The 15,694-nt window shown below is 56.0% G+C and overlaps 1 protein-coding gene across 1 annotated transcript in view; it reads left to right on the top strand.

Annotated features, from left to right (window-relative positions):
• Positions 1-2,300: 2,300 nt before the first annotated feature.
• Positions 2,301-15,694, top strand: part of PHF12 (PHD finger protein 12) — a 31,206-nt gene continuing 17,812 nt past the window's right edge. The window contains 3 exon segments of the mRNA XM_035561036.2: positions 2,301-2,366; positions 2,804-2,818; positions 2,820-2,986. Of these exon segments, the coding sequence (XP_035416929.1) occupies positions 2,301-2,366; positions 2,804-2,818; positions 2,820-2,986 (248 nt within the window).

Genomic DNA, 15,694 nt, shown 5'->3' with positions numbered 1-15,694 from the left:
GGGATGGCGGCACCATCCAGGGACGGGGATCTGTAGGACGAGGCGCCCACCGGGGGCACACGCGTGGGATGGGACGTGCCCCCCCCCCTCCCCTTCTCTCCCCCCCCCCCCCCGGAACACACGGGGGGGGGAGATGGCTCACCCCCACCCCGGGCACCCCGCAGCACCAGGGGGTGTCCAACCCCTCGCAGTCTGTTTTCCTTTGCAGAAGAGACCCAGGGAATACGAGGTGTCCATCTAGGGGAGGGTGCCGCAGCCCCCTGCCGAGCCCCCCCGCGCCTGCTTTTGCCCCCCCCCACCCCCCCCCCCCCCCCCCCCAGGGGGCCAGCGCACACCTCTCGCAAGGAGCCCCCAGCGGGAGCCCCCCCCTCCCCGCCCCCCGTCAACCCCCCCAAGACCCCCCCGTGGGGTCTCCCCCAGCCCCCCCTGACCCCCCTGCTCCGGGTGGGCAGGGGGTTGCTGAGCGCCCCCCCCAGCCCCAGCGATGGAGGATGCCCCCCAAATGGGGCGGGGGGGGGGGGCACGAGGCTGCGGGGAGCCCCCAGGGAGGGCGCAGGGCTCCCCGGGGGCAAGCCTGAAGGGTGCCGGGCGGGGGGGTGTTGGGGGGGCAGCCAAGCAAGGTAATGGGGTGTCCTTGGGGGGGACACACGAGGGGGGGGCTCGGGGTGCCCCCATCCCACCACCATCCCCCTCCTGACCCCCCAGTTGCCCCCAGCATGCTGCCCCCCCCTAGTGTCCCTCCCCCCCCCCCCCCCGCTTGCTTCCACTAACCTCCCGGGGGATGGGGGGGCACGCCATAGTGGTGTCCCCATCCCCCCCACCCCCAAAAAAAAAACCCCCACACATCCTAGCACCTTACAGGGGCCGGATCCGGGCCCCCCCCAGCCCCGGGGGCCAGGGTGCGGCAGGAGGGGCAACCGGGCATGGCTCTGTGTCCCTGCGTCCCCACACCCACCCCACCCCGGCTGGGGCTGGGGGTGTCACACAGGGTGTGTGTGCCCCCCCGCCTCCCTTTTCAGAGGAGCCCCCCCCAACCCCTCATCTTTTTTGGTCCGGTTCATTAATAAAAAGGCGGTGTTTTAGAAGAAATCCCGGCCGTGGTGTGCTGAGGTCGGGGGGGGGGGGGTGGGCGCCGGGGGGGTCGTGGGGGGGGGGCCCCTTGTGTAATGGGGAGGTTCCTTGGGGTAACGGGGGGGTCCCTGGGGTGGGGGGCACCCACTGCCCTGTAAACCCCCATACCGCCCTGTAAACCCCCCCCCCCCCCGGGCTGGGGAACCGCGGCCCCCACCCAAGGGTGCTCCCTGCGGCCAGCAACCCTGGGTTGCTCCCCACGCTGCCTTCCCCCCCCCCCCCCCCCCCCCCCCCCCCCCCCCCCCCAGCACCCACCCTCGGGTGCCCCCCGCAAATTCCCCCCCCCCCGTTTTCCGGGTGCACTGCACCTTTAAGAGGCGTGGCCCCCGCCGCGGTGACGTCAGGCGCGCTCTCCGCGCAGCCCTCTGCCGGCGCGCCAAAACCAACGCCCGCGCCGTGACTCACCGCGCTGCTCTAACCCCCCCCTCCCCCGTCCCCGTCCCCGGAACGTGACGGCGGCCACGCGCCTGCGCGCACGCCCTCCTCCTCCGCGCCTGCGCCGCGCCTGCGCGGGAAAAGGGGCGGGGCGAGCCGGGCGGGCGGGAGGCGGTGCCAGCGCCGCGCATGCGCACTCCACGCCCCTCGCGGGCTCCCCCTCCCCTCCCCTCCGCCGAGAGAGCGGGAGGCGGGGGAGGGGCGGCGGCGGCGGGCGGCGGCGGGCGGCGCGGGCCGCGCATGCGCAGCGAGGGGGGGGCGGCGGGGCGCGGGCTGCGCGTGCGCGGGGGGCGGCGGCGGCGGCGGCGGCGGGGCCCGGGCGGGTGCGGAGCGGAGCGGGGCGGTGCGGGGCGGGGGCCGCTCCTCCCCCACCTCTCCGGTAACACGGTGATGGCAGCGGGCGTCGGGCCCCCCGCAGCCGCCCCCCGGGCCCGGCTGGACGGCGAGGAGGAGGAGAACGGCGGCGGAGGGCAAGGCGCAGCGGCCCGTGGGTTAGGGCCTGAGCCGCTCGGCCAGGAGCGGGAGGGGGGGCGGGGGGCTCCCCGGTGCCCTCCCGGTGCAGGCCCCCGGTCCCCTCCGGTAGCTCGTCCCGTCCCCCTCCTCCTCCTCCTCCTCCTCCTCCTCCTCCTCCTCCGCCGCCCAGCTCTCGCTCGCTCCCTCCCCGCCGCCCGCCGTGTGTCTGTGTGTGTGTGGGGGGGGGGGGGGCTCCCGGGGCCGCTCCCGGGGCTGGATGAATGTGGGAGAAGATGGAGACCAGACGATCGTCTACGACCTGGACACCCTCCGGGGGGCTGATGGAGGTGAGGCCCGGCCGCGGGAGGTGGGGGCGGGGGGGGGGGGGGGGCACAGACACCGGGTCCCGGTTCCAGTCACCGGTGGGGGAGGGGGGGGGGGGGGGCACACACGGGGACCTCCCCCCCTCTTTCCTCCGGTCCCCCCCCACCCCCCCCCCAAAAAAAAAAAAAAAAAAAAAAAAAGCCCGGTGGCCATAGAAGGAAGTGTGGAGGGGAAGGCGGCGGCTCGCCCAATCCCGGGAGAGGCCCCTGCAGGGCGCGGGGCGGGCCCGGCCGCCGCCATCACCCCCCCACCCCCACCCCCCCCCCCTCCCCAAACCCCGGGGCAGGTCCGGAGCGGGGGGGGGGGGGGGAGGGAGAAGGGCGCCGGGGGTCGTGGGGTTGGGCTCCGGAGCAGCCCCTCAGAGCCCCGCCGGGCGTGTGTGCGTGTGTGCGTGCCGCAGCAAATCCAGGCCCTGCTTGGCTCCCCCCAAGAGCGAGGATGGGGAGAAGAAGAGCAGGAGGCCCGAGAAGGAGCCCCGGCGGAGCGGCAGGGCCACCAACCACGACAGCTGCGATAGCTGCAAGGAAGGAGGGGACCTGCTCTGCTGCGACCACTGCCCCGCCGCCTTCCACCTCCAGTGCTGGTAAGGCTCCCGGCGTCGTTTCTGGCTTCCTCGGCCTCTCCCAGCCCCTGTCTCCCTCCGGGTCCGGCTCGATTCCTTCCCTCTCCGTCCTCCTCCTCCTCCGGCAGCTCCCGCTCCCCGTTAGATCCAGGAGGGCCAAACGGGGCCGGGAGGCCAAAAATTTAAAAAATAAAGGAGGCGCGAACCCCACCGCGAGGCCTGCCGCGGCGCGAAGGCGGCGCCCCACCGTTTTGGGGACGCGCACCGCGACACCCCCCCCCCCCCCCGCCCGCCCGCCGGGTGCCTCCAGCCTCCTTTCTTTTTGTGCCGAGAGGCCCCGAGGAGAGGCGAGGCCGCGGCCTGGCCGCTTCGCTGCTCCTGCCCGCAGCAGGCCTGCTGCCGCCTCCCCCCCCCCCCCGGGCCTTCGGCTTCGCCTCCTCGCCCCTTGGCGAGGGGACGCCCCCCCCGGGGGGGGGGGTCTCCTGGGGGTCTCCAGCCCGGGGGGAAGCTGCGGCCGCGTCCCGTCCCGTGTCCCCCCCCCCACACCCCCCCCCGCGTAGGGCCTGACGTTCCCGGCGCTTCCGTGCTGCTGCAGCTGCTGGGAATAATGGAGGTTGCTGTCTCTGTGTCTCCCTGCCTCACTGTTTACAATATGGCGACCTTCCTTTAAATTATATTTTTATTCTCAGCGCCATTTTGGCTGCCTATATGCCTCCCAAACCCTCGCGGCCCTCCCCGAGTATCTCGGTCGTGCAAATGCCTTCCCCCGTGGAAATCCGGGCCTCCGGAGTTTAAAATTGGCCCGGCTTATTCCTTTCCCTCCTTTTTTTCCTTCCTCCTGACTCCGGAGACCTGCTTATCTCATCCCTGCGCTGTGAATTTTCGGGGTGGCCGGCTCCTCTCTTTGCCCGGCGTTGGCGCGGCTTTGTTGATAGAAAGGCAGAGCTTTTTTTTTTTTTTTTTTTTTTTTTTTTTTTCCCCTCTCCTCTTCTTCTTTGCATGCAAATCTCGGGGCCGCGGCGCGGAGGTGCGCGTGCGGAGGCGGTTTGCGAGGCTGCAGCGGGGAGGAGGGCTCTGGGTCCTCGCCTCCTCGGCGCTTCCCCAGCTCGCAGCGCGGCACAAAAGCCGCTGGGCGAAGGAAAAGCACCTGAACTTTTCCCAGCCCCAAAGTTTCCTCCTCTCCCGCGCGGGGAGAGCCCAGGTGCGGCGGAGGCAGCCCTGCCGCCCGCGTCGCTCGCTCAACAGTTGACGCGGGCTGGTGTGAAATGAGCGCAGGCAGAGCGGGTAACGGGGTGGAGGAGGGAGCGGGGCGAGTCAAACAGCTGGAGCTCGGGCGCACGGAGTATTCTTCCTTAGGGGAGATTTTTTAACCGCATTCCTTTCTCTCTTTCATGCTTTGGAGCTTTGTTTGCTGCCCTGTTACAGCTGTCTCCTCCTTTTTTTTTTTTTTTCCTTTTTTTTTTTATTTTTTTTTTTTCCTTTTGCCCGGTGGTTACGCCGTGTTTACACGCTAATTGCAGGTCTCTGAGCGCTTATTAAGCTGATGGCTGATACCAAGAAGGCTGAGCGTGCGGTCGCAGTTGTGCAGGGAGTGTCCCGTTAGCAGCGCGCGGCCAGGCTAACCCAACAATGCTGTAGCGTGCAGCCATGACATCATCCCTCCTGCCCCGGGGAAGTGCTGCTGGTGGCAGCGCACATCCTCCACGCTTACCAGAATGACACCAGTGTTTTCTCGGCCAGCCTTCTCGGTGGGCTCTGCTTTAAGGTTTTCCCTCTTCATTTTGGGCGCGCTTGGTTAAAACGCGGCGTTTGCTTGCGGGTGCTCTCGAGCACGTCCTGAGCTTTCTCTTGCTGAGGCTGGAGCGGTGGCTAGGACGTCAGATTTTGAGATGGGAGACCGGGTCGCTAATGCTGCAAAGTTTCTTGCTTGGCTCTGAATCCTAGTTAACCTCAGCCTTAAACGAGTCCGCTCCCTGCAGGGCCACATCTGGCTAAATTTCATGGCTTGGTCTGGCAAGTTTCTTGCAGCTGGTCAGCGGGAAATGGCCGCGTAAACCGGGCAGCTGGGGAGCTTTGGCTGTGCCCGGGCTGAGTTGGTTTGCGTTACAATCGCGAAAATCCTCTGGCTAACTAGTCGCCCTTCAGGACAGGATCAGAAGGTACGGTTCTGATTGTTCATTCCCGCTTTTCTCACCTTCCTTGGGATGTCTCCTGGGTGAGCGTTCGGATGACCAGCAGAAGCCCAGAGCCTGCTGCGTGCTTCTCCTGAGGGCCTCGGGCCCCGTCCTGCCTTCCTGCTCCTCAGCCTCTCTGTGCCGCGCCGCTGAGGCCTCCGAGCAGACCAGGTTGTGTCAGAGGGATGCTGGGGTTTCATTTCCATGTTTTCTTCCCCTTACCTCCTACATCTTGCTTAAAGTAAACTTCCGTTCTGGATATGAACTTAGGCATAAAGGCTGCACTTGCAGCTTCCTTTCTGCCTCCTTTCTTTTTTTTTTATTTAAGGAACAGCAGCTGTAACGCAATGCTTGCTTTAAGTAATTGGAACAGCGGTTTAAATATGCTGCTGTAGCATGGTAGCTGAATTGTGTCAACAGCTTAACTGTTCTTTAAATATTTATTGTAAGCTTTAGCACCAGGTTGCATTTATTATCAATATAGGAAACAAAAAGCTCTTAATAGGCCAAGGAATTGTGATCGGTCCCATACAGGAGAGGCCAAACCATGGTGGAAAATGAACGGCGAGGTGTGATCAGCCCGGGTTAACGCAGTGGGCTGGAGACAAGCCTGGCCCATAAAACAGAATCGTTTCTTTCTGTGTAGGAAAGGCTCCTCGGCGTCGTGTCGTACACACCTGCAGTGAGCACGTCGGTTCTTTAGCTAAGAAGGTTTGCGGGTCACAAGCTTGCCTCTCCTTGAAAAAGGAGCTGCACGGGTCGCCGGCTGCCGCCGTGCTGGGGTTCGGGGGGCACCACGCGTGCTCCTGGCACGCTTTGCAGTTGTTCCACTGAGCGCTGGTTGGAAATGAGAGTAAGCATAAAGGAGAACAAGCCACTTGGTCCCCGAACCCGTCGTCTTCTGCGGAAACCAGAACGTGCTCGGCCAAAGCGCTGAGAACTTGCCGCGTCTGGCGGCGTCGCGCGCCTCTGCGGGTAAATACCAAGTTCTGGCGATGCAGCGTGGGAACGGCTGGGTTTCTGGGGGTGGAGGCGCCTCCCCGGTTCGTCTGCTGGGGTTTCGGCTCTTCTCACAGCGCCAGCTCCGAATCACTCGCTGGCTGTGAGACTCCCAGGTGCTGCTGCGAGGAGGTCGCAGGTAACCTGCCTCGGTTGGAGGCACGCAGGGAAGCGTACAATCCCTTGCAGATGCTTAATTTTGACACACTTGGATTAATATCGCAGTGAGGTGGCCGTCTTCAGGTTTGAACTTCCAGAGGGGCTTTTTTTCTCACCTTGGGACTTCTTGGAAGCAGAGCATATGTCTCCTAGCTCCCAAGCCCATGCTCTTTGTAACCTGGGCTCGGGCCGTGGTGCAGGAAGCATTTTGTCCTGATGTTCTGTCCTAACTCAGGCCCCTGGCAGTGGCGTGTGCGCGCCCTGCCTTCATGCAATTGAAAAACAATTTCATTTCCCAGCACTTCTGCTGTTCTTCCCATTTATATCCCCCTCCCGGTGTGTGGTTGCTAGAACTCCCTGTATTTTCTTAAGCTGTCGGTAAACAAGAGTTCGCGTTGAAGCTGGTTCGCAAAGCGAGCGGTGTTGCAAATTCGTTACAGCGTCAGCGGAGGATTAGAGAGATCCCTGCGAGAGAGGAAAAGTTTCGTTAGCGAGCTGGGGGAGGGGAGCGCCGACGGGAGGGAGAGCTAACACAGCCCGGTTTTGTGTTTCTTTTCAAGTCTCGCTGCGAGTTCCTGCTTGGAGGAGCCCTCTTCAAAATCGCTCACCTCGCCGGGCGCTGCCGTTCGAGTCCTTCTTAAAACCGCCTGCTGCTGCCTTGGGAGCTTTGCTGCTAGCGTGGCAGAGCGACCCGAGCTGCCTAAATCCCGCTGGCTGCTCCTTAACCGTAAGCAGACGGTGCTGATGCCGGGACGCCGCCCGGCAAAACGGCTTCCCCTGTGGGCTGCATCCCCCCGCAGCCGTGCTGGGAGAAGCACGCCAAATCCCGAGCGGGGCCCGCGAGTTCCATCAGGCTTTTTGCAGCGCTTGCCTCTCGCCGTGCTTATATTTGGAGCGTTTGGCTCCGTTTCCTCTCCGATTTGGCAGCCTTCTCCCAAGCGCTGTTGTCGAAGAACTGGAGTAATGGAGCTGCAAAGAGAAGTAGAGGGGAGCTGAGCTTTGCGTATGTTCTCTGAGTCACATCGGTTAAATGCTTTGCTCATAGAATGGAAAAAAAAAAAAAAAAAAAAGCTGGGTTTAACTGGTAGGACATCAGTAACTCTTTCCGTGCCTCATTCAGGTCTAAAATGGCCTGCCTTATCTCGGCCTTCAGTCTAGCTTCGATTTTGCATAAATCCCCATTCTTGGGAGGGGGTGAGGGGAGGGGAGCATCAGCCCGGCTATTGTCTTTGCTGATCCTGCCCTGAAGGTGCCTCCTCGGCTGCCTCCTGGCTTTCAGGTGAAACTTTGAAAGGACCCAAAGCACAAAGCATCTGCCCCTGCCAGGAGTGGCGGGGTGTCTGGGAAGCTTATCTCAGCCCTAACTGACCTGAGGAGGGGAACACAGCTTCTGTACGCTGAATTAATTAAACGTCGGGGGCGATTCGTATGCGCCGGTGCTTCCGACAGTTTCAGAAAGCTTGTAGTTTAACTCGGCAAAGGGTTTTATTTTGAGGTTTTCTGGTTTGGTTTGGTTTTTACATTAAATGCCTGGCAAAAGCCTGCTCTAGCATCTGTACGAGTGCATTTTGAAGACCAGGCAGTTCTGTTCAAAACATTAATTGAACTCTGTCAGTCTTAACTGATGAAGTTTGGTAGAACAGCATACCTTTAGGAAAGAGAAGGGCGAAAAGAGGCAGGCAGCTTTTCTTTCCGTGCATCTCCGGTTCTGGTATTCCGGTGCCGTCGGGGCCAGCGTGGTCTAGCTCCCAAACCAGAAGGAAGCAGTTGCACTGGCCTGGTTTCCCAGCGCGGGGTCACTGCGCATGTGTCTGCAGATGTGGTAACACGATCGGTCCTGGCAGTTCTCTGAAGCACTCGTACCAATGAAATCTTTTCTCTCCCCTTATTTTCGTCCTAAATCTCTCGGTGCAAAACCAGATAAGGTCAACCTGAATCGGTGACCTTAAGCCGAGGGCACCAGAAAACCGCCGATAAGGAGAGCCTCACGAACTGATCTAATTTGGGGACTGGCAAATCCCAGCTCTCAGCAGCGTGTGCGTGCTCGCGTTCAACTGAGCGTGAGCAGATTCCGCAGCGTGGGCAAGAGCTGGCCCGAGCCTGGCGTGTTGGGAGCGAGCTGTGAATCGCCACCGGCGGCGTGAAGCGGCGAGACTTGCAAGCCCTTGGGATCCTGTCGAAATCAACAAGGGGGATGTTTAACTGCTTAACTTAGGCTTTGTCTTTGGGCATCTCATGCATAGACCAGCACTGTGTCAAACATCCACAGTGATCCCGTAAAAGGGCACGGCGTGAGGCTGTTAATAAGGAAGGTTCTCGGCTGTTTCGTCCCTTTGCTTGGGAAGGTGCCAGCTTTACCTCGACTGAGACTCGTGGAGCTGAGAATGCGTTTTGTGCCGTCGTGGAGCTGATTTCTGAGCCTGACGAAGTTCTCTTGGATGAAGTGGCGCGCGTGGCTTCGTTAGCTGCTCCGGAGCTGGTCTTTCCTGGTACGTGGGACCTGGAGGCGTGACTCAGGGGAGCATTTCAAAACATGGAAAGGTCTTCCCAGAGGAATTCCATCTCCTCCAGGCATTTGCAAAGGAAATTCTTAATTGGATTAGATTCATAATACTAATCTGCTAATGACTGTTTGTTATGGAGATCTTAGCGCTATCTTGTAAATACATTCACCTTAATTTAGCTTGCCTTGTGCCTGTTTATTGCGTGCGAGCTCGGTGCTGGTAAGGTAATGCAGCTGCCTGCAGATCTTAAAGCTGGGAATGGGGTACGGACCGCTGTGTGAGCGCACCAAATGGTGTAACGCTCTGATAATTCTCCCCTCTCTCCATTTCCCAAAGTTGCTTTAGGTGGGGCTAGTAAATGGGGAGCGTGTCTAACCTCCTGCTGTACTTCTGGTAGGGCTGGTGCGTGGGGAGTGCTCCCATGCTGTTGTCAGCTATAGATTTTTAACCACAAACTGTATATTTGTAGGAAGAGGAAGGGCCAAATAATGCGTTTTGCCCCATGAAAGTGACCTGTATGACTTGGTTTGTACCTGTTGTTGCGGTGGTGTGAAGAACACCCGTGTGGAGTGCACATGGATGTTAAACTGTTTTTGTTTCTGGTCTGACTCAGTGGTTTGTGAGGTTCCTGAGCTTGTCCTGTGCTCTGGAGGCCCTGGGAGTAGCAAGCGGCAGGAATCTGCCGTAAAGAAAGCAAGCAGCTCCTTGCAGAGCAGGAAAGAGGTGTGTATCTTCCTGAAAGCAAGCGTTGCAAAGCCTGAACATTTAGGGAATGCTGCCTGTTGCAATATAAATCACATGTGAGAATGGCTTGGCTACCTGTTTTTTTAACCAGTCAGGAAGTAAGCTTGGAGTTCTGAAAATGCTAACGTATCTCAGAACATAATATGGCTTTGTTCTAGGAGTGCGAAGTGCTGGATTCGAAAGAAGTGAGTGTAAGCAAAAAGCATCTTGCCACGTCGAGTTACTGGCTAAACTTGGGATTTTACGACGCAGTCAGATTGTCGGAGCCGGCTTTTTCTTACGCTGCCTGCAGCTCCACAGCACGCTAGATGTCTGCCCAGCTTCTCAGAGGAGTGCTACGGGGTCTGGTGTCTGTAAGCTGCCTAACAATAGTGCTGCACCTTCTCTTTAATGAAGCATCGGTAGTAATGCGATTACGTTTTCGTTTAGGGTATGGAGTAAACGCTTCCCGTAGTCAGAAATGAGGAAGGAAAAACCCTGTAAATTGTTCTTCCAGTTGGTGCATCAGATCTCAAGTACAAAAAGCGTCTGAGCCAGCTGGGGGAAATCTAGCGCCTGAACCCAACTCTAACCCGTTTCTGCTGACGTCTGCTCTGCACGAGTCACTTGAAGTAAACTAGATGGAGCTGGAGATTACTGACTTTGAACCCCGCAGAAAGCAGTGGCCTGAGGATGCAATTTGGCAGGCTGAAAACCCCGTGCTGAATTTCTGGCAAGCGGCAGTGATTGGTGTGAAGCACCTGCCTGTACAGCCTCTGACTTGGGGCAGGGCGTCATGTGAACCTCCCGGTGATCTCAGTCTAGAATAGCAACAGGAGCAGGATACGAAGGTGATCGGGAAAAGGCAGAAAAGGATTTATGCCCCGGCGTAAGGTTGCTTTTTGGTTTGTGTTCTTCTTGTTGGGGTTGGGGGACTCTCTCTATTGCTCTTCATTTCCCTCTCCTCCCCAGTGTTCTCGGGAAAACCTAGCCCCCGTGTAGGTGTCAGAATTATGCTGCACTTGGCCGTGTGAAAGCAAATTCATATTCTCGCTTTTATGGGTCTGCGTTTCAGCCTCTTCTGATGTTCTGCTTTCCCTTCTTTTGGTCTCCCTTTGCCACCTTATTGCTTCCGTCCTTTCAGCCCCGTCTCCTTTGAACACATTCAGTATCACGAGGGCTGAATGCGTTCACCTTTCAGAAACCTCTCCAACCTGTTTTGATTTTTCCCACCCCCCCCCCCCCCCGGAGCTGTCTCTTCATTTATTGTTCTTTAGAGACACAGTCGGGTGAACTGATTCTCACTAGAGCTGTGTTGTTCCTCAGCCCTCTTTCTTCTCCCCGTTGCTGCCCTGTGTGTCATCCTGCTTTGAGAAGATGACTTCTAATCTGTTAAGAAGATGGTGCTGTAAAGATCCGAACACTTAATAATGAATCTGGCCATTGAATCCGGGCTGTTGTTACTATTGTCTGCGGTACAGGCGTAAGGAGTGATGCACAGGAAAGAAATGGGATGTGCAAAATGCCTGAATTTCAGGGTATGACCCAAATTTTCCAAAGTCAACAAGTCTTCCTCTCGACTTCTCTGATTCCTGGTTATAAATGCAAAGCCAGACAGTTCGCTAGCAAGTATGTCCCGAATATCAGAGTTCAAAACCAGCCAAACTAATTTAAAAACAAAGAAGTACTTAGAGGTCCATGTGATAGTATGCATATTTTTTCATTCATATCTACTTGTACAGATACGTGCTTATTTTTATATATGGAAATCCAACACCTTAAATTAAAGGAAGAAGTTTTTTTTTTGTTGTTTTTTGTCAGCTGTTAATGAGGATAATAACTAATGGGTTGTCTGGGGAATGGTCTCTAGGCCAGGTTCTTTCTATGAATAGAAGTAACCCATGGCATCAGGCGGTCACATTTTTACATGCAGCCTAACGGCTTTGTTGGATGCTCCCGATGGTCAGGGCCAAGACAAAAAAGTTATACGTCGTCGTGTTGGAGAGAACTTTACTGATTCTCTGTGAGCCTAAGGGGTGCCCACGTGCACGTGGAGGGGCTGGAGCACTGCTGATGAAGAGGAGGGGAGGCGAAGTAAGGCAGCTAACACAGGCTTCCACAAGGTGGTACTTGGTGCTCTCTTGCCAGCACCAGGCTGGCAGGAGTGGTGTAAGGAAGGATGCTAGAAGCACGCAGTGAATGACTCTCTGGGACATAGCATCCCTAGCAGTATTTATGTCCTAAGCTCTAAGGGTTCAAGTCTTGCTCTGTTTTTGTCCTGGCACGTGGACAGATTGTTAGGGTACCTTCATCTTTCCTTGCATGTATCGTTTCCCTACGTGTGGCCCTGTAACGGTGTAATTGGTGTCATGTGAAATGGTCACTTCTGTTCCCTTCCTTGCTTAGTGGCAGCCAAAATAATCACTTACTGACCTGTCCAGTGATGCCCAGGTCTCCTTGCTGATGTACGCACCTCTCCTTGCTTTTTATATACATGCTCAGTACTTTCACCTCAATGTAAACAAACGTAGGCTGGCTGCTATTAAGCTTTTTTTCCACTCGTTCCCTCAGGGGAAGGGAATCTGTACCACAGATACAGAAGTATTGCAGCTGATGCTCTGCAGTTAATGTGAATTGCCCTGCTGGCCTTAAGTAGGTATAATGTATACAATATGCGAGCCTATTCAAGATCAGAAAGTTCCTAAAACTCTGTTGGTTTTAACATGATCGGGTCATGCTTAGAGGTCTGCGAAGAACAGAAATTGTGCTGAGCTTGTCTGAAGTCTGGTGGTCTCTGCTTTGGTGCTTGAGAAATCCGCGTGTTCATCAGGAGGATTTTCTTGTACTCCTGAGCGTCAGGACTTTATTCATCTTACCGAGCAGATGGAGTTTGAAGAACTTCTTGTAGACCTCCACTGATTAGATGCTGCTGGAATGGAGAGGAGAGCTGACAGTATTCCCAATAATTATCTTAAGGTAATGAAGCCTCACTTCTTTCTTCCCAGAAAATATTAAACTCCTCCTTGCTCCAAGGCTTGCAGTAGGAAGGTAAGGGAGCTGCAGCAGGGAAGAACGTACACCAAGCTGCAGCTGCTGCCTCGTTTTGTGGGGTTTTATGGGTTCGGCAGAGGCTGCAGGCACTGCATCCCAGGTGTCCTCCTGCAGGGTTTGGGAGCAGCTGTGAGCAGAAGCGTGTAACTTGGGCTCAGTAAAACTGCTTCAGAGGACTGAATGTGTCAGTGATGCAACCTTCGCTGTTTCTCAATGGGGCGCTTGTAATGCGCAGACAGCGTGGTTGGTTTCCTGGTTTGTTTTAGCTCGGGCTGCCATTGAGGCCCAGCCGTAGGAAGCCAGGGAGCCTTGTTCTTTATGAAGCCGGTAGAACAGCTGTACCTCTATCCATCATTAGGATAAATAGGAGCCCGATAGAAGAGCCGAACGCTTCTTCCTCTGCCTTACTGGCAGCCGTAACCGGCATCCTTCATCACGAGCCTGTCATTGAGCCTTGCTAAGGTAATTGGAAGTTTTCTGAGGACAGAAGACCTAGAAATCTTCCCTAGATTTTTTCACAGGGTTGCTGTTTCCCACTGCACAACAAAAATACTAAGCCCAATTGCTGAAAACAACTGAAATCAAAGGCAAGTTATTGCAGAAAGCTCCTCCGGACACCAGGTTGTTTTCCTGCCACCGTTACCCAAGCCTGAAAGCAGACGCCTGCAGCCCGGTGGGTCCGGGGCGCGCTCTCCGTGGCGTCAACGTGCCTCTGACTCAAGATGGCCACCAGGCACGCCGTGTGTAAATAACCGCGGGTCTGCCTGTAATGCTCCCTCTGAGAGCTGTGGCCCGGCTAGCATTGAGAAAGGTGCCGTTCTTTGAGCGTGTTTACTTATTTATTGAGGTCAGCAAAGTGAAGAGTAATTACGGGATTTAGACGAACATCAGGCATCTGATGTATGAGAGCTCCAGAGTGTGAAATTGAAAAGCTGAGTGGCTTCATGCTATTGTTTGCTTGATTAAAAACTCCTAACACACAGATGACTCTTGAAGATTTTTGATTTCATCGTAGCTATTTAAATTTTATTTAAGTGGGGCTCTGCATAATACCGAGATCATGGGAGCTAGTCCAAAAGTTTGAAAAAGCAAGTCTTGAAAACATAAATCTGGTGTGTGAATTTTAAGAGATGCTACTTAGCTTTTTTCAAAAAAAAAAAAAAAAAAAAAGCTATTAGACTAGTATTATGTAAAGTGATCTGGTATCAGTGTAGTGGCTTTTGAATAGGCAGTGATGAACATCTCCTGTAATTTTCAGAGGCTACGTATGAGTTGTTCTTCCAGGTGTTTGCGTGGATATTAACTTTGAAAGTCAGACTCCGTTTTTTGGACCTGTCTTTGTCTTAAATTCAGAAATGTGTTTGTCCTCTGAGCAGATTTGATTCAGGTCAGACCAAACCCTGCAGGTAAAATAGCCCCGGTCGTTGCTTCTGCCTGTGATGACAAAAGGGGGGGACCTTTCTGAAGCAAAGGTTTGCCAAAATTTTGCAGAGCAGCACAACAGTGTGGTGTGTGGCTCAGAGATGTGCTGGAAGTGAGGATAAAGTTGGTGCTGTGCAGCTACAGGTCATGTTGGCAGCAAACACTGACGGCTGGAGATCTGCATGCTAATGAATGTATGAAAGATAGGGAGAAAGCGGCCATGGTGTTCCTGCCAAAGTGCTAATTCTTACCTTGGTTATGAAGATCAAGCGTCTTGGTTGGATTTAAAAATGAGCTTCTCTTATGCTTACAGTAAAAGGTTGAAGAATGCGGTCATAACTAGTCAATTAAAATAGCATTCTTTAGCACTTCCTTGGCTTTATGTTAAGACCCAGGAAATGCTCTTTCCGTGCGGAGAGGCCAGCAGTCCAGGAACAGCATTCATCAGTCTTTGTTAGTGCAGCGAGCTGCCTTGATGAACAGTTCATTAACCAGGAGAAGCAGAATCAGTCTTTTAATACACTTGCTGGAGCAGTTAGGCCTTGACAGCGAGCAAAAAAAAAAAAACAAAAACAAAAAAAAAAAACAACTCAGGAGGCTAGTCTGAGAGCCAAAACCTCACTGCTGCTCTGAGGCTCGTCTTTTCCCCTCCTTCCCAGGCCTTTTGGGAAGAAGCATTCCTGTAAATCCTTCTGGGTGAGCCATCCCGTAAGGGTACTGTGTACACAGGGTCCCGTGGCTGTCGAGCAGATAGTTCAAACATTAAACAAAACAGGACGATAATGCACGCATTTAACAAGAAACCTGTTCTGACTCTTCTAGGCACCTCTCAGGATTCCTTGCGGTATTAATTGTTTCATTGTAAGACGCGTCAAATGAAGGTAGCAGGTAAAACAGATGCCCGGAGGCACCTGGCAGCGCGTGGACGGCTGGCAGGCCGCGCGTGCGTTGGAATGGGGCAGACGTGTTTCCAGGAGTTGAGGCACGCTCGGCAGCAGCTTCAGAGGGCTCAGATCCGCTGCGAACAAGTCAAAAGACTGTGGGTTTTTTCCTCCCTCGGGTGCTGGGAGGGGAGGCGGAGGTGGGCCGGGCGATGCGTACCGACTGTGGCTGCAGGCCTACGAGCCCCGCTGCCAGCAGGGGTAAAACTGAGCTGTTTCAGGGCCAAACTTTGGGGCCAAGCCTGGATTCCCATTGCAGCAAGCACACGGGGATCATTTGTTCCTCTCTGCTCCTTCCACCCCCTTTCCACACTTCTGTTAGCAGGAGATTAGTGTGGACCGGGGCAGGGAGTTGCTGTTTCAGCCAAACACCTGAGGCTTCGTGTAAAGCAGGCGGTGGTTGAGGCTTTGGTGCTGTTGTCTAGAGCCTGATCTCTTGTTCATCCAAGCCCTCCAGGAAATGAGAAACAGAAGCTGCAGGTACGTTTCTGTGCACGGGCAGAGCGCGGCGTTTCTGGAGCCGCCTGGAACACTGAGGCCTCCGAAACCCTGCGCTGCTCCTCAAAATGGCTGCCAGATGTGTTGGCTCTACTGAATTCCCCGGGGCCTGACACCAGAAACGCCGCGGCTGATACCGGTTTGGTTCTCGCTCTGTTCTTCCCTCGGTCCTCCAGGCAAAGTGGCTCAAGGTTGAGCAAAGCCCTCAGCGGCTGTGGCACCTGAGGTGGCTTTGTCAGACCAACAGCGTGCCCGGGG

This window comes from Cygnus atratus, chromosome 20, assembly GCF_013377495.2.
Source record: "Cygnus atratus isolate AKBS03 ecotype Queensland, Australia chromosome 20, CAtr_DNAZoo_HiC_assembly, whole genome shotgun sequence".
NCBI classification, from domain to species: domain Eukaryota; kingdom Metazoa; phylum Chordata; class Aves; order Anseriformes; family Anatidae; genus Cygnus; species Cygnus atratus.
This window is presented reverse-complemented; position numbering and strand designations above follow the sequence as displayed.